Here is an 18,558-nt window from a genome sequence, read left to right on the forward strand (position 1 = left end):
ATAGAAACTGATACCTTGCTATGAGCAATATAGTAGTATTTTACTCAAGGTGCTGATAGACCTAGTGCCCTGTGTTAAATGATCCTGTCCACAGGCTCATGCAACAGTGAACACCAATATAATAATAGACCACAGGACTGTCTCCACTTGCTTACAGCCTACATTAGATGAAGCTCAAACTGTAAGTGGAACCCTTTAGCCAGTGGTTATGTTGTGAAAGTTTCACTTATGGAAATGTTCAGAGAAGACAAAAGCCTACTTATTGATGTGGTCTGACATACACTTTTTTGCCTATGCATTTCCAGGTCAGTACAATGAACAATGAAGTCAGTCCCATTTTCAGTGGGAGCACTTTCTGCTCATCCAATCAAAGAGGGCCAGCTTAGCCCATTTTTTTCCCTGTGTGTTTGAGTGTGCATACTGGAGAACAATGCTGTTTTATTGACTGTAATTTGAATTTAATACGTGTAATTTGAAGCCATTATTTTTAGACTCATTAGGCATTTTGGCTATGGAACACACACACACACACACACACACACAATAAATGTAGAGTGGAAGTGGGTGAGGGGGAGGTCAGTTGGAAAACATGAACATGTCTCCCTGTCTTTCACATTTGATCCTTGAGAGTTTACAACATTACAACAAGACAAAACCGCAATTAAGTTTCAAATCAGCTGAGGTCTTGTTTTTGGGCAGTTCTCCATGTGTGTTTGTACACTAATGAAAGCTTTAAATGACATGTTTTTACAATAAAGACAATGAAAGTGACCTTAGTGGTGCTTTATAGAATAGTGGCTCACATGCAGGCCAAACTAAAGAGTTAAGAGCTTGGCCTGTTTGGTCCTGAGCCAGACAGGGCTACTGTATGTCTGACTTAAGGACTTGAAGTATTCAAACAGTGAACCAGTGGAGGAGATAAGATCTTTATCTCAGCCACATCCGGACTGATGTAGTGACTAAGCCAAGGCAAAAACTAAAGACCACAGACAAAAAAGACACTGGAAAGTTAGACCAAAAGGCCAACAGAGAGCTGGACCGCTCATTTATCAAGTGAAATACAACCTAGCCCATCGTCCATGGGACCTTTCATTGTATTCAGCTTAATCATACTCTCTTGGTAATGGTAAACTCATTGCTCTTTAGACAGCAAAGCACTCAGTTGGAAAGTGGACATGCATACTGGGTCACTTGGAGGACAGCGAGGCCCTTGATTAGCGATCGATGTGAGCTGCTCTGCTTAAGACTACCAAATTGTTTCTGGCCTGATTTTTTTCTGGAAGCTGCAGTCAAGTTTGTTGCATGCCGTGTCAGGTCAATCATCTCTCATGAGATCAAACTGAGAGTAAGGTGGACTCCTTGGCTTGGCTCTGATGGTACAAGTGAGGCTGAAAAAACATAGCGCTTAGTTTGGATAGACAAGACATTGCCAAGTTGCCTTGACATGTAGAGGGAAAAACTAAATACAGTCCTGTCTTAAGTCACAAGGCTTCAACTGATAAGCTGACAGGTTTTCGGATGACACTTGTGATGACAATCCACATAACAGTGTGCCTGTTTTCCTGATAAAAGTATCTATTTAAAACAGGAAAGCATTGGGGTTGTGCTGTATTCTTCAAAACTGTGCTTCCTCGAAAGCTGTTCACACTGGATTTTGTGTGCATGAGATGGCTTCGTGTATCACTGCACAGAGAATTCTCTAAAAAGCATCACCAATGGGGAGTTTTTAAGGATTTTTTTCATAATTTCACAGTCAGTTTCCTATGCACTGCAGTCCTTATCACTGCCAAATCATTTGGTCTAGAGTGAAGACTGCCACCCTGGTAGTCAGTGGTAGGGTGCAACATTTGGTGTGTTTAGTTTTGACACCTCTTCCTGTTTACCTTTTGTGTTCTAATATAGTTCAGAGTCCTGCAGGAGTCTGATTCTTAACACCCAAACGGCAACCACAACATGCAATACCCCACCTGCTCTGCCACCCGCACATATGACCAAATAGTTCTGCAACCCAACCCGACCCGTTGACAAAAGATCAGCAGGCAATTACAAAGTTGAGTAGAAAAAAGTTTGGTTTGTTTGACCCAAACATTTCCAAGAATTTTCTTTCACAACAGCTGCTTTTGTGGGTGGGAAAGCTGGTGGGGGTTCTCATATTTGTCACTGCACTGATACCTGCAAAGTGGTTGCTACATCTAAAGAGGATAGGCCCTGCGTGTTGCACCCCGATTGTGGTCAGCTTCCTCTGGCCAACAGCACACATGTCAGTGACATGATCAGCATTGCATAGGGAATTGGGAATTCCAAAATGGCATAAAACCGTGACAAGAACCCACAAAAATTCCCAACTTCTACAAATGACAAACAAAAACAAGGGAATGTTCTTTTACGGATATAGTAAACCGGGCAGCAGCTTTGGGATGTGGGGATGAGTGGCAGTTACAGTGTTGTAGACCCTGATGATTACAAGCTGTATGAATGGCTGTTCCCATGGTTTTGTGGCTTTGTGCAATGGGAACAGTGACCCCACTGTAATCCATGACTGTTTACATTCCAGCAGATCAGTTCCTACTGGAACCATGGGGAAGGAAGGGCAGGGGTTAAAGAAGACTCTCACGCACCATATCTCTACAAAACCAACACACGCCTCACCCAGGACCCACACTTGGTAAACAACCCACAATGATCAAATATGGAGGGCTTTCACTGTCTTATCAACACGAGCTGTGACCAACATCACATTTATTCTTTACCCTTTTCCCCTTTAAATCATCTGCTTCTCTCCCCAATCTGCCTTTCAATCCTAAATGATCCATCTCTCTCCATGTTGTACTGTAACGCAAACTTGTGTACTCCAGGCAGCCTTTACTTCCCTCTCCACTCTGTTTCCCATGGCTTGCTGTGAGCTCAAGACTGGAGCTCCCCTATAAGTATCCCTAATTTGATGGGGTGGGGTGGTCAGCCTCCACTTATTCCCTGCATAGAGTGCCTGAAGGCAACAACGCAGCTCAGAGGCCCTGCCCACTCATCCATTCCCTAGAAAGCTCTCCTCATTCCCGAACCAACGCAAGACAAAGGCTCTTCAAAATTGGTTAAAAATAGCCCTGATTTTCATGTTTCACAGGGCTAGAGACGGGAGGGAGTTTGTGCACGTTTCAGCATGTCAAAAGGTCTCGCAGGTCTAAGGGCGAACACAGGCTGAGGTTGTATATGCTCATGTCCAGAAGATTCAGGAGAGAGGCAACAGAATGGTCTGCCTCAAGTTTAAAGACTGCACAAATTTGTGGGAAATGGAGGGAAGTTTGTCAAAACTTTCTCAGCTCTTGGACCATGCTATGGGGCAGGGGTCCACTATTTCAATTCCAGTAAACACAGGAAATTAATTGAGCTGAGATGAAATGAGAATGACTTCAACAGCTGAAACGTCATGAGAACATCATGTTCTCCTTGGAATAACAAGGGATATGGCTGCAGTGCAGACAGTCAACTGCAGTCAATACAGTCTAAAGGCAATTGCAATTCAAGCATCTCTGAATGGGCCTTTTGTGCCGTGCAACTCAATAGGTAGCCTCATTTTATTTGCAGGTATACTGTGCTTGTTCAGTCTGGACTAAAACACAATAACAGACAAGCACGAGAACACAAACTGCACTGTCTTTTCCAACAGCCTTCGAATAAAGCGAGGAAATATTGTAAACAATGCACCGTCAACAGTAATAAAAGAGTTTCAGTACAAAAGCTGAGGCTGTGATTCAGTGTGAGCTCAGAGACCACAGCAGATATTGAGACACTGCAAAGAAAAATATTTCAACCTAGATCATATGATGAGGGGTGGGTGGGTGTGTGTGTGTGTGTGTGTGTGTGTGTGTGTGTGTGTGTGTGTGTGTCAGTAAGAAAAGGTTACAATTAGGTCAATGCAACATCATGGGAGCTAGATGTTGTGTGGGGTATTTAGGACCGTGCTGCAAAGCAGTTATTAGAGTGTGGGTGTTGATCATTTTAACTTGCACTGATGTCATTAAAGTGGCTTTGTGGAACTGGAGAGTTCTCTACACCCACCTACCTGCCCTCACCACAAGGTGATAATGGATTTGGTGTGTGTATGTGTGTTTCTCACATCACTTAAACAACTTAAACAGCTTATTCACACTGTCATGTCTGACTGGCCTCTGACCATGTTGTTCGTTTTTCTTTACCTTACCTCATAATGATTATAAGACCCTCAACAGTTTTAACTCAAGACGGCTAAAGCTGAGGGTTTCTCAAAACCTTGCAACACCTGTTCTTGACACGGCCTCTGCAGTCAAGCACCCTCGGTCCCAGGTGCATTCGGTCACACACACAGAAACATGTGCAGCTCAGCACAAACTAAAACTCTATCCAATTCAGCCTTGCACATTTGTTTCGATGCTGTGTTTTTTTCTACGGCTACTGTAGAAAGGCTTGCTCACCATATGACTGAGCCTAGAGACAGCCTCAGCCCACACACTCGTGCTTCGCTTCCAGAGCATTCTGTCCTGTATCCCTACAGTCAGGACAGAGACAGCCAGAGCTCTCCACAAAACAGAGAATAACTCCGTCCCATGTTACACATGCCATGGTCAACGGTTGCTGGACAAAGGGACAAAACATGTTGCCTTGGCAACGCTCCCCTGAAATAACTGCGTTGGGTTGCTCTAGGGAAATCTAGCTTGTGCATTCAGCAAATACTGGAGACTGAACTGACAGTGAATTTTGTGAGTGCAGTTATCTCACTTTCATGTTTACAGCTATTAAAATTTACGATGCTACATTTCAGAGAACTAGCTTGGTCACAACAAATTTCAACTCTCTTCTTCGGAGGCAAAATGATCTATGAAAACTGCACTAACACATTAGCCTTGCATGGCAGCACATGTTCTATGCAGGCCAACATGTTCAGCTATTCACTCTCTCCATCCTTCCAATCAGAGCACATCTCGTCTTCACCTCACTCTTACTGAAGCTACATTTTCTTCTGTTTACCACTTGTCTCTCGAACATAACTGCTCTTCGAAGCCACAGCTGCTCTTAGCATAAAATGACGGCAGTGGTGCGTCGTGTTGGGTGTTCACCATAGGTGGGCAACCCCAAAATCGATGGCTCCGAGAACTGCAATCTCTCCCAGGCCTCTGCTAACCCATTCCTTTCCCCCAGAGCCGTGCCACATCCTGCAGGTTGGGACCGCACTCCATCTGGGTTTGGTTAGAGCCAAGACACAAGAGCCATAAAACTAGGCCAAGAGGAAAACAGAGGGGCACCTCCTCATCTACAGCCCCAACCAGTGCTCTCAGATGGGGGCTCTGATGTGGTCTGGCGCAACGTTATACTGGCGAAAGCTCTTTAGATTTGACCTGATGTCATTCACAATATAGCATTTAAACTGATCTTAATGTGTCTTTCTTAAATATAATGTTGAGAGTAGCAATCTGAAACATTTTGACACTGAACAGTTTTACTGTATGTAATATGCTTACAGTTAAATAGGCATACATATAAAATGAATAAAAAGGGCAAAACAACACCAGTTACTAAACCAACTACCACAACTCAAACTGCTCCAATATTATAACAGCTTCAAACAATGTTTTAGCAGCATCATTACCTATACTGTCTATACAAGTGAAAAGTTTATCCTGTACTGCTACTCACAGGTTCTAACCTTACCCTATGTTCAACGTCCTACGTACCTCTTTGTCCACAGAAAACAAATGTCAGATATGTATGCCAATTAACCAAGTTTGTGCAGCTGTTTTATTCAACACCAAACAATTATTCTAATGTGTTTGGGTTGACAAGTGAGCTTCTATATTTAGTGTCACTTGATATTTCCAGCTCTAGACCCTTGCTAACCCTCTCTCCTTTTGATCCTGCATTCAGAGCGCAGATGAAAAGATGAAGAGTGACATCCAGAGAGAACGATGAATGGAAGGAGGACATCCGCCTCTTTCCTTTGTCTCATCCAGTAAACACATCATCCGTCCTCCTTCTGGTGTCATCATTCTCCACCAGTGCCTCACAAATACAATTTACTGGCTCCAGTATGAAGACGACATTGAGGCCAGAACAGCATTTTTGGCATGTTTAGTACAATAAAATCCTCAGTTAAAAACCCTAGGATGCACTCCGCAAAAAAGAAGCCTCGCCATTCAACATGTAACAGATTTCTATAGGGGGAATAAAATGACCCTGAAGGGCACAGTAAAGGAAAAAAAAACTCCACACAGCATCCTCGCTCCTGCTGCTTCTGTTACATAAACCCCCTCAGCATCCCTCTCCTCTGCCAGAGAATGCCACATACAGTATGAAAGGGTCAAAAGCAACAAAGCAAGTGCTGTCTCAACTACTTCTGCTTGCGCCTCGTTTCAAAGCACATCCACGTTTAGAAAAAAAACTGTTGAGTACCGCTTTGGGTCAATCGATATTCAGCGTGCCCACATGCTGCAGTGCATTTAGAACCGACAAACTATGGTATCCAACCCGGTGACCTACAAAAACATAAACCTCAAAGATAAAAGACAGTCAGTGTACATATTAGCATCATATTTATTAATAGATATTCAACTACTCGCACCAATAAAGATGACTGAAGACATTAGTCTTCCTGGCATTGAGTGGTTTTTCCAGTTTCAGGAAGTTACCATGGGGCTCTTGCACAATAAGTGTGTTAGCCACTTGAACAAACACCCATAGCTCGGCACATGACTTTTAGTATCAACACCATATGGTGTCACTTCATTCCTTTTGACACTGCTGTGCTAGTTAGCTTAGTGTTTAACACATTCACAGAATAATCTTGGATGAAACAAAGTACTGGTGTTAACAGTGAGGCGACTGCCTGGTCAAATGGCAGTGAACCTATCACACCTTCCAGATAGTCATCTGACAAACGCTAAAACGCCAGTGAATGTCTAAACTATCAAACACTTCCAGTGTTTAAAAGGCTGTAAATTAATTCCTCATTTTTATTGCTGCATCCTCATGTGAGTTAAAAGGAGCAGAATCACAACCATACGTTTAATGGGGGAAACACTGTTAAAAACAAACAAACTCAAGAGCAAGAGAAGGGTAAGAGGGGAGAAGGCATGACTATGTTGCTCCAATGTGCCAAATACAGCCGTGTAAACGGACATTACCTCATGCTAAATTTACCATGCCATCTTTTTTTTCCCGCTCAAATAGACCACCCCATGAGCTAGTATTTGATATCAGGCCATTTTTCAAACATCAGCCTTTATTTAAGAATCACATTTAGAATTTCTAGTCAGAGCAAACAAGATGAAAGCTTTCACTTACCATTTCGTCCAGAGCATATCGAAGTAAGCCATGCTCGTAAAGGATGAAGAACCTCCTTTGCCATTTCTGTATAAAAACAAAAGAGATGATATATCATGACAATCCTGGTGATAACATGGGAAAAGTTACCCATATTTATGTGGTTTCAAAGCTGTTTTTCATTATGCATTACACAGTTTTAGCTGTTGGACAGATATTCAGTTATAAAGCCAGCCTTTTTTATTGGATCTGTAAATGTTTCAATTAAAATCTTGAATCTTATGTACACTATTCACCTCAGGGTATAAAGCCTTGGCCACTACACTAGTGTGCGCACACATACAAACAGTTGATACACAAGGGCAAGCAAGCCTTTGGGAAACAGTTGCCATGCAGGAGCTCACAGTTCTTAGAGCACTTTCTGAATATACAACATCACAAGCTTTTCAAGTTGGCTGGAAATCATTTTATCGTCATGGTTCGGTACAAAAATCAATCGTCTCTTTTTTTTTCCCAGCTTGTTTTTCTTATTGAATGTATGAGGAAAAAAACACAACAGTAGAACACCTGCCCCAGCTGAATGCAGATATAATGGCATTCACAGCTGCACATAGTATTAATCATGCCCAGATCTGCGTTACAGGTGATAAATGTACGCAACATTGAGCTTATATCTGGAGTATCATGTCTGCACAATGTTAATAAACCCCAGCCTTCCGAGGAAGATGAAACATATCGTATTTCTGAATATACAAGCTCAACCATTTCACTGAGTATGAATGGTAATTCTGTCAATATTTGTGCAAATGATATGATTACAGCTTTTATTGATCTGCTTGCTCATTGGCTTGATGAGCTCTCTACTTCCTCCCTCTTATCTTAATGCACCATTTTGTCACAGTGTTAAATATCATGGGCTCCGATTCCCACTGAGCCCAATCCATGAAATATTGAGAGGTGCTTTGTCACCTAAAAGGCATCGGAAGCTCTCAATAGGGGTGCTGATATGCTCCACGGGTGATGTTAAGGGGACATTGCAATCATATCTGTTAAAAAGATGAGAGATATGTGGCTTGCAGTGTTGCTGACCCACAAACTGTCAAACTAAAGTGGTCCTAAAACAAGACCCTCCCAACCTGTCAGCGCTTTTTTATCTGTTATTTGTTTGTTGGTCAGTCCAAACCTGCTCACCTCAGCACTGCACGCCACTAATTACACACCCGTGTCGAAGAGCTGATTGTAAGAATAGGCAGAACACATCAGTCATTATGTCAGAGCTGAAGCAGCCTGTTGACAGTAGTTGAGTTGAAGGATCCAGAGGTGCTTTTCCCCAAAACCTCCATATGGAAGCCATCAGTGTGGCTGTGAGAACTGGGACTTTTCCCTTCTCCTCCCCCACATTCTCCCAACTCCTCTTTGGGATGCACCACCACGGTATAATCTGCGAGCTGATAACGGAAACGGTGCAACAGAGCATGTCTCCCATTACATGATGCTGGGGGAGCAGGATTCGTGAAATAAAGTCAATATCAGGCTCATTATTGCCGGGGAAGGAGGGTTCTTCTGATAGAGGGCCAGGCCTCCCACAGGAAGCTGCTGAGTCCATGAAACAGCTACAGGAGCCACAATAACCAGACCTCCTGTTTGTCAGATGTCAAATGAGTGTCAACGTGGATAACAAAATTACAGGAAGGACTAGAGAAGCTGAGTGCCTTTTTCAACTTACCTGGCCCTTGGAGCTGCCCTAATATATTAACCTTTACCCACACTCAAAGCCGTTTAACACAAACTCATTAATCTCAGAACCCATCGCGTATCTGTGATGACGATAACCCTTTGGGGGCATCGACCAATATTTAGGGGGATCCAGTGTAACATGCGGATATCTGGGCCAAGACTTCTTGTCCGTGTGCCTGTCATTTTGGCTAATTTCTATAAACAGGTATCTGCACATGATTGCAGATAAATAAATTAAAAAAAACACTAATACAAAGCAAAGCTAAACTGTCGTCGGACGATAGGCAATAGGTTCAGCCAATGTGTCTCTCCACAGAACTGTTTACCTGCCACTCAAACCTGTTTGGTCAATACTAATCGGGCTACGAACTGAAACCAGAACACTTCAGATACCAAAATTTTGTCCCACTGACTACAGATTCTGTTTTAATAAGCAGATATCTGTTTACAGAGATACTGAAATCATAAGTATTGCGCCTATTGGCTCTCTCTTAGCATTAGCAGAAGCTACAGACAAAGGGTCAAATAAAGTTGTTCCCTTTAAAGAATTCCTTTTTCTCATGAGGCTCAAACCAAATGTTCATTAAAAAGGAAGTCATAAAGAGGTGAAGAGGCGAAACTTAGCTTCCTTCTGTATATAATCAGTTTCAAATCCCCTAAATGAACCACTTACCCGTGATCTATGTAACGGATTGTCAAAATTAGTCCCCTCTGGTGCTAGCAGCAACCATCCTCCATATATAGGTTTGGCCTGGTCAGGGGAAAACACAATTACAATCTTTGCAACAAACATTAAAACATGCACATTATCACATTGATTAACAGTTCAATTGTGCACATTTGAATCCACTGCAGCTGTAACTAGAGGCTAGTCACTAGTTTAGGCTTCAAATTGTGTCCCAATGTGAGACAGAATTACACGGACACACACACACATATTTGAGTTAAACTCCGGGAAGGTGTGTATTAGTCACTAGCTGCCTTGAGTTGACTGCAGGCTACATTCTCCAGCTGGCTGTATTCCAGAGCACCATGCTGCCCTGGAAAAAAAGGAAAGGCTAACACACATGATTTTCTCTCTGATCCTCTAAGTGGGTGGACTGGTGGGTGGAGGGGGGGCAGCAAGAGGCAGAAGTTAGCAAGAAAAACAGTGGATGAGAAGCAGGAGAGAGAAGCAGAGAGAGAGACAGAGCCTGGGAGCTTTTGTGGCTGCAGATTTGCAATTCAAACTTGCGCTGAGAAATGCAAGTCGTCCTGGCAGTCTTTCTTAAATCGTTCTGGTGCGTACTTGAATTCTCGCCATACTAGTAGTCAGCACTTGTTTGCCGAGCCAAAAAAGCCCTGCATAACCACTGCAGGGTTGTGTGAACGGGAGCACAAATTTCACTTAATATGTTTACACTCGATTCTTACATACACCTAAAGAGCTTAACAAATTAACTATGTTACGTAATCCAACAGCACTCCCAAGTCTGTGGAGCAATACTCTACAAATCAAGTCGAAAAGCTCTGACATTTACAGCCGCCTGGCACCTCTGTGTCCCTCTGTCAGTGGTTTTGATTACAGTCATAACTTCATCCCATGTAAAGCCAAGTATAATCCACCATAAAATCCTCTTTTGCTTTGATTACAGGAGGTACAGCATATTTCTCAGCTCAGTGGCTTTGTAAACAAAATGACATAAGAGGAATTTTCAATCAGAAGTTCTGACTCTAACCTCGGACAGTCAAGAGTTTGTGCAGGGTTGCAAGAGCATCAACATCCTTGCTTTTGAAAGACAACCTGAGCAGTGACACACAGGTATGGCACCTTTAATTGTTGATAATGGGATTCGAGAGGGAATCGCACTTATACCGGGACACTAGCTTCCTTCTTGCCTTAGTCTAAAGCCCAAAGGAGAAACACTGAGACTGAGCAGCGTTTCGCAAAATGTCCCATCTCTCCTCACATGACCCGACAGGAGCCCGGATGGCAAGTCCTCCCAAGGGAGAGAGAAATAGACGAGATGAATCTAGGTCATTTTTCACCCTTCAACGGTTCAGCGGTTAAACAGAGCCATTTGAGTGTGTTTGCGTGAGTTCATTTGGAGGTGCACCTCCTCAACGTATTACTACCCCACATCAGAGATAACTATACTGCACCAATTGTGTGGGGCTTTGGGTGGGCAATTGGTGGGACGGCAAAAGAAATGACAGGATGAGGTTCAGTATCTTCTTGTAGTAGGACTCAAACAATAAAGATCATAGCCAGCCTGTCGCAGGTCTTCAACCTCTGACTGCTATTGATAACCTTTAACTGGGTGCAGTCCTCAAAGGATAAGGCTGATAGCCAGTGGGTTAGAAATTCCACTAAGAAAGACAAATAACTTCAAGACTATTTCCACCCCAACGGAGAAACCATTGGTCATGATGGAGGAACTTACAGGAACATTTATACACGCAATGTCAGCCCGATGTTAGTCGCCTGAGTCACAGAGGTGTCATTCATATAAAACAACCTGACACTGGTGGCTCTTAACCTGTGCCGTTAAACAGCTTACCAAAGGGAAGTATCACGGTATAGGCCAAAAGAGTTCAGCGTGCCCTGATGCCACCATTCACAACCTGCCAATATCAACATAGTAGTCCAGCAGGAGGTACACCTTGTGAAGAAAGTTGAGTCTCAATTGCGTCAAATACAGACTCTTTGGGTTGGCAGTCGGACCGAACCACCACCCAAAATGTTGTTTTTTTGACAACCTGGGAATGACACTTTACGAGCAACTATGTTTCTCCAGACTTGCATACTGGACCTTTAACATGGTAATGAAACATAGCAATATCTGTCTCCAGTTCTTATAGGAGTGAACTTTCTAACAGTGTAGCAATGACCAAGGCAAGAAGCCAAAAGGACATTTTAAAATAAGATTTCACAGACATAACTGTAACCTAAATGACTCAACAAAAGTAGATGATAGGAGGCTACTCTGCTGGAAGACATGGGGCTGTGTGGAGACCTATATCTGTATGAATTGAGGTCAATATGCGCCCTTGGGCTGGAAACTAATTATGTCCAATTAACCTGACCTTTGCACTTCATGGTCTACTGGCACATGACAAACCGTTTTAAGTGTGCACATCAAACTGTAGCATTAATATAGGTTACTCAGACAATATCATGAGTGTGAAATGACCAATGTTTGAAGATAAGTGTTCACCTGATTTAAGTCTTCGTCGTTGAGCAGATGTGACTCTCTGGGCTTGAAGCAGTTCTGGCATTTACTTTTGTTGAAGATGTTGGCTTGAAACTTGCGACACGGATTGTCTTTGAGTGACATGGCTGACGGAGAAGACGACACTTGATGAGGAGAAAAAAAAAAGAAGTTCTTGTATGCTCGAGCCAAGCCAAGTGAGTTGGAGTCAACGTGCAGCTGGTGAAATATAACGAGGCAACTTTCTAAAACATGAGCAGAAAGAAGTCCGTTAAACAGCTCGTTGTTCACCTGTCCCGTGTTACCTGAGGCGGTGAGTAACCTCTCGTTAAGTGATATCTATGATAGTCATGTTGCGCGAGGGGGTCGCCTCCCGCAGCTAACGTTGACCTGCTAACTTTAGTTGCTGTACACAGGCTCGCTACGAAGTTGTCAAATGAAGTCTTCAGACAGGTGTGCGCGAGGGTTTCCTTAATTACGTCCTCCGACGAGGTGTCGACGTTTCACAGGTGACATTACGGGCCTGGAGCTCACTGCAAAGGTCCCGTCAGCCTCCATCGGGCGGAACGGCTCTACCGAGGGAGGGAGTCCACTTTGGCCCCTCTCTCTCTCTCCCTCTCTCTCTCTCGCTCTCTCTCTGTCTTTCTATCAAACAAGTGATACCGCATTCATTACCGTTAAATCTGTTTCACGCTTCTAACGTCTCTCTTCAAGACCGAACACCGTTATCCAACTTTGAAACCGCCATCGACTCGGCTGTCATGCCGTTGGATCCATAGCGTCGGGTCCCGCTGGCACTGGTACGCAGTCTGCGGTTGATGTTTTCGTGAAAATCCTCGCCTGGGCCGCACAAGCGGTCGGTGGAGGGGGTGGGAGGGGCTTAGGAGAGAGTGGACCCTGAGTGACAGCAGCTTCGACCAATCAAATACGTCGACACGCCCACACTGTAGGCTATGTTTTTAACTGTCCAATAGAAAGCCTGGAAATACTCCAATACTTTCACTCAAGCTAGGTGGGCTTTAAAGAGCCCATGATAACAAAAACCAACTTCCATGTATGTTATTAATGTTAGTCTGAGCTAATATTTGTCAGCCCAAGCTGAACAGACAGGCTGCATTTATTCAGGCAGTAGAGGTTATTTCTTTAGCTGATATTTTTGCTTTTGTAAGTGGTGTGCTAATCTTTGAAATCCACAATAACAGGACAAGAAATCAAAAAAGAAAAGATTATTATGTCTGTTTTTCCAACACTGAAAAATTCAACTGTTCAGCTGTCAGAAAGTGTTGCCTCAGATGAAAGTGACACATGCTAAGGGACTCTACTTGTGAGGGTGGCCAGGGGGGTGCAAAACAAGGGAGGCATCTCAGGAAATTTTTTTAAGCACTGGGGATGGACTTGTGTTTTTTTTATTTTATTTTGACTTAGGGTAGGGACATACAACTTTAAATGGTTGTATTTTATTTATGTTAAATAGTCTTTAAACCCCAAATCCTGCTGGCATGGATGAGGGGCACGTTTTCTTTAAAAATCACCAAAATCAAACCATTTATCATAGCTGAAAAATTGCAAAAACCTCGTTATTTTTAAGGAGGATTTGCATTTTGCTGAAGAAATTAGGTGTTTGTTTTAGTGATAACTCTCACTCCTGTGCTGTTTACTCGTGGCATTGGTTCCATACATACATTTGGTGTGACTGTAACTTCTATTTTTTTGATATTTTTTAAGAGGAGGTCACGCATTATCGCCCAGTCGCTCAAGGAAGCTTAAGGAAAAATATTGTAGCTTCGGGGAGAGTCAAGATGAAATATTAATAATGTTAATGATAATAAAGCCACCCCCCTCCTCTGATAACTTAAGTACAGTCCCTAAATTGAGGCTCTACTTGGTTAAGATTAACATGTTACCAACATGATTATTTGACCGTTAATGAAGTGTGTGCATGCAAAAGTCTCAGGCCATAAAATGCACCAAGTAAAACACAAAACATTCCACCATGACCTACTATTAAACAAATGAGAATAGGTTAGCCATGGACGGATTATGAGAGAATGGGCCTCTGGGCACAGATACAAAAAAGGCACCACCTCTTCTACGTAGGCGCAAGACACAGACTCTGTGGTGGTTTTGCCTGCTTTTGCTGTTGTTTTGTGTGTTTTGTAGTCATTACACATATTTTGGTGGTTTGTGAGGTAATTTTGCATCTTATTTGGTCATTTTGAGTCTCTTCTTGGTTAGTATGTGTGAATTTAAGTGAACTTTTGTAGGTATGGGCCATGGAGAGGGAGGGAGGCTGATGCTTTGTGTCCCAGGGCCTGTCCGCTTTAGACCTGGTCAGTAATACATCCATGAGGCTAACAAAGTCCGCTACATCACTCTTAAATCTCAAAGGCTATGTATGTACATAACATGACACAAAACTCTGTAACATTATGCAAATTACACCTTCAAAGAATCAATAAATTCAACAGATTTGATGACATGATGTGAATACTAAATAACAGAAGCAGAGCATGTATGTACATTATCCTATCTGTGTTGTTATTGGGGCTTATGTAGTGAGTTAAAAAGGAAGGGACTGATGATGAAGGCTATTTTTTATACTACTACTACTGTATGCCAGCTTGATAGATGCAAGTAAAGAAAAACAATGTCTCAAACATACTGCTCAAATACGTTTATAAGTTTAAGTTTAAGCAAACCCTGGCAACTTGTCATTTCAAACATGGACAGCAATCCCGAAGAGATGCTTTGATTCCAGGCTCCAGAGCACCATCTGTTGGCCTTACATTTCCAATGGCTGCTCCCAAGACTGAGTCACATTTAGAGATGGAAAAAGGAAAAAAAAAGAAAACATGTTGTACAAATACTTCAGAGCCAAATCAAATAGGAATGTATGAGTGATAGATAGCAGATGAAGTTAAGTCAGGGAATTTTGCAATATTTTTCCCACCACATGGCTGGTTTTATGACTGAAAATATGTGTTGCTCAATGCTGTGAGGTTTGGAAAATGCTGTCATGCTCTGCAGTGTACTGGTACACCACCTGACTTCTGGAAACTTAGCAAGAGACACACTAGAAAATCAAATGACTATTTATTTCACAACAATAAGCAGTTTATCTCATGACACTATTGAAATAATGGAAATTTAGCAAGATGTTATGAAGAGTCTTGGAAGACTTTTAGAACTCCTGATACAGGTGAGCATGGAGACTGATGTACTTTGATTATCCACCACTAACATCCTTTATAAACATGATGCAGGTTTACAGCCTGAAGCTGTTGACGAAAATCTCCCAAACCAAAATAAAATTATTGCTCTGGCCAGACAATTTTTAAATTATTTAAATGAATGCAATAGTTGGGGTCAGAGAGAGACTTCTATCATATTACTGATGGACAAATGTCTCATATTTAGCAGACCATTTCACTGGAGTTGTGTTGCTAGGAAACAGCAGCAGACTTACTTTCTCAAAGCTATTCATAATGGAAAAGAACTTATTTTGAAAGTCGTTTGAAACTATGAAAAGTTTATATGGGTTAAAAAAGATTTTAAAAAAGAAAAAAATAAGTATAATAAACATAATTCCTCTCTTACACTGGCCCTTATGTCTCCTGACTTTGACAGGTAGACATGAAAGTCAGGTAGTAATTGAAATTTTAGCTATTTCATAGAAAAGATTATATTTCAAACAATGTATTAATCACAGAAAAAGATTTAACATGTCCCAATTCATGTTCAGTACAGTATGCCAAAAATACCAGGATGTTTTCCTGCATCCGGTCAGATTATGCAGTATGCAAGCCAGCATGCTTTACTGGCTATTCTGACCCACAATCCTCTGCGCAGCGGATGATACGTCACATCAGCTGAGCCGTAAACAGATGAACAGCTGTTTGACAGCAGATTGACAGCTGTAGGAGGTCGCAATGACCAAGTAACCAGTCCAATAGTAATAATAGGAATATCAATTGTTTAAATACAAATTATGCAATCCCTGGGAAAAATGATTGGCTACGCTGTTCACTGTGACCCAGCACTGAGTCTTTTGAATTATACTGTTCAAGGAAACACAATACATAAACTGTAACAACTGGATGCATGACGGCTTAAAGACTTAGCAACAGCCCAGCTGAAAGAGGAGCTGTGGCTTCAGTCATTTCTAGAGATGATCTCCATGGAGGGAGCAGCTTCTAACGTTTGTGTTTCTTCTTACTGTTCGTAAAATACCTACTTTTCCAAGAATCTTGAGACGGACTCCAGAAGCAACATGAATCGACCAATATTTCTTTCTGTTCTGTCCCGTTTAACCTGCAGACCCACATCTCACTAAGACACACAAAAACCCTCCATTTCCATTTCTTTTCCTACCCAGTGTAAGTACCCTTGCAGTTGTGTGAGTTATGATGTTGATGTTCTATTTGTTGAGAAAATAAATAAAAGTTCATGTAAAAAAACGTTTAAATAAACAAAATAATCATATAGGACATAACTATAAAAATGACAACGACAGAGAACTGCAGATGTAATTTCACTGTCACAAATTAGTTTGAATCTACAATCTGTGCAGCTATGACATTGCAAAGCAGAGCCCTTCAGGTTGATCTCCGTCTCTACTCAGTGAGTCACGTTACCTCGCCAAGGTAATGATATAAAAGCAAGAGGGTCAAAGTTCAGGGCGAAATGTTATGAGACAGTAGTACGACCCGATTGTGTGCATACTGCATACAACCGTATATAGTCTTTAAGGGCAGCTGCAGAACATACTAAAAGTAAAAAACAAAAGTATGCCAATCGGAACGCACCCCAGATCAAGAATGTTTGCCATCATAGGAAGACTCATATTAGTCTCATAATTTCTATTTTTCCAAATTAATGATCTGCACTTTGAGCTTGTTGCTGGAGATGTACCAAACCAAACCTTAAATTATGCAGAAAATAATGGCTTCAAAATAACCTCATCACATTTGCACACATAGGTGTAGATTTCAGAGGAGACACAGGGGACACGCCTCCCTCAATAACGTTTAGAACACGTGTGTCTGCTCTTCAAATAAAAACACAAAAGTAGCAGAGAGCCTTAATTTGGACAAAAGTAACACCATTATTGATGCAGGAAAAAGCACAAATTGGTGCATAAAACTCATCAGAATGCCAAAAATTAAGTGTTTGATGCTCAACATTTTCTAGCAGAGGACCATATGAGTGTCCCCCAATATTGAAACGAAATCTACGCCCTTGCATACACAACCTCATTCATCCTGTCAATAAAGACAATAATTCACTCAACTTGTAAGAAGTGCAAGGTTTTATTTAGGACTCTGGAGGTGGTGTGCTGGGACAGCAGTGTAAAGATAAAACACAGGGAAAAACATCAAATGTTTCCAATAACAAACATTTCAGGGATAATGTAGCAACATAAAAGTACAGTTCTTAAACATGTACTCTTTTCAGTTTTGTGCTCAGACATTTGGAGACAACGAAGTGAGAGTCAAGAGTGACAAAAATATGATATCATATAGGAGTAACAACGACATCAGGGGTCAAATGCATTCAGTATTCAATCACTGCACCATACATCAGGTATAATGACGTACTGTTCGGTAAGGGGTACTAATAATGATCTACAAAGGCTTTTAATTAGGACAAACTCACTTTTACCAGCTACACAACAGGACATCAACACCTCAGACTTCAATGCCATAAATCCGAAATCAAGAATTCTTTCATTTTCAGAAGGCAAGCAGAAAAATACAACCTTGTCCCATAAATGTTGATCCATTCTTGTAATTTAACTTCAAGCTGCATCCATAATTTGCCTAACCTTATCCATCTTGTCGCTGCCATGTGCAGATATTTTAAGAATAAATCATTTCAAAAAACATTCAATCCCCTCAAAAACGTTGTCATTGATAAAGATCCAGTGTTTTGCACAATCACTTCTCAGTGAAATATGAGCATTTTGCTGCTCTGGTTCCGCCATGAGTTGAGTGAAAACATTACAGCAGCACACCGTTTAAAGTTTAACCAGAGGTTAAGCTCAGGTTATGGGTAACGGAAAGATTGTCTGGTGAATGTCACAAAGGTCAGCTTCTCTGGTCTCTGGCATCAAAGATTACCTTCTTTATACTCTTCACTTTTGGGCATGCCTTGAAAAATACCACACTAACTGTTGCATTTACGGTGAATGGAGATAAATTGCACACAGGTGAATTGTCCAATATGAATGTAATCTCTGGGGAGACTTGAGAAATACAAAATAATAATGGCTATCTATTAGCAAAGAGTATAGCAAGTTGAGTTCTCGTGTTCATATCTGCTTTGAGGTATCACATTTAAA

At 41.8% G+C, this 18,558-nt stretch overlaps 1 protein-coding gene across 6 annotated transcripts in view; it reads right to left on the bottom strand.

The window, feature by feature from the left end:
* The window catches only part of mpripa (myosin phosphatase Rho interacting protein a), a 57,695-nt gene extending 44,642 nt beyond the window's left edge, over positions 1-13,053 (bottom strand). For all 6 annotated transcript variants that reach the window (XM_078163462.1, XM_078163460.1, XM_078163461.1 and 3 more), the window contains exons 1-3: positions 12,225-13,053; positions 9,701-9,778; positions 7,312-7,377 (exon numbers count right to left, since the gene is read on the bottom strand). In XM_078163462.1, the coding sequence (XP_078019588.1) occupies positions 7,312-7,377; positions 9,701-9,778; positions 12,225-12,344 (264 nt within the window). In that variant the 5' untranslated portion in view covers positions 12,345-13,053. The remainder of the gene's footprint in view (positions 1-7,311; positions 7,378-9,700; positions 9,779-12,224) is intronic.
* Between the last annotated feature and the right edge of the window lie 5,505 nt (positions 13,054-18,558).

Source organism: Epinephelus lanceolatus, chromosome 21 (genome assembly GCF_041903045.1).
Source record: "Epinephelus lanceolatus isolate andai-2023 chromosome 21, ASM4190304v1, whole genome shotgun sequence".
Taxonomy (NCBI): domain Eukaryota; kingdom Metazoa; phylum Chordata; class Actinopteri; order Perciformes; family Serranidae; genus Epinephelus; species Epinephelus lanceolatus.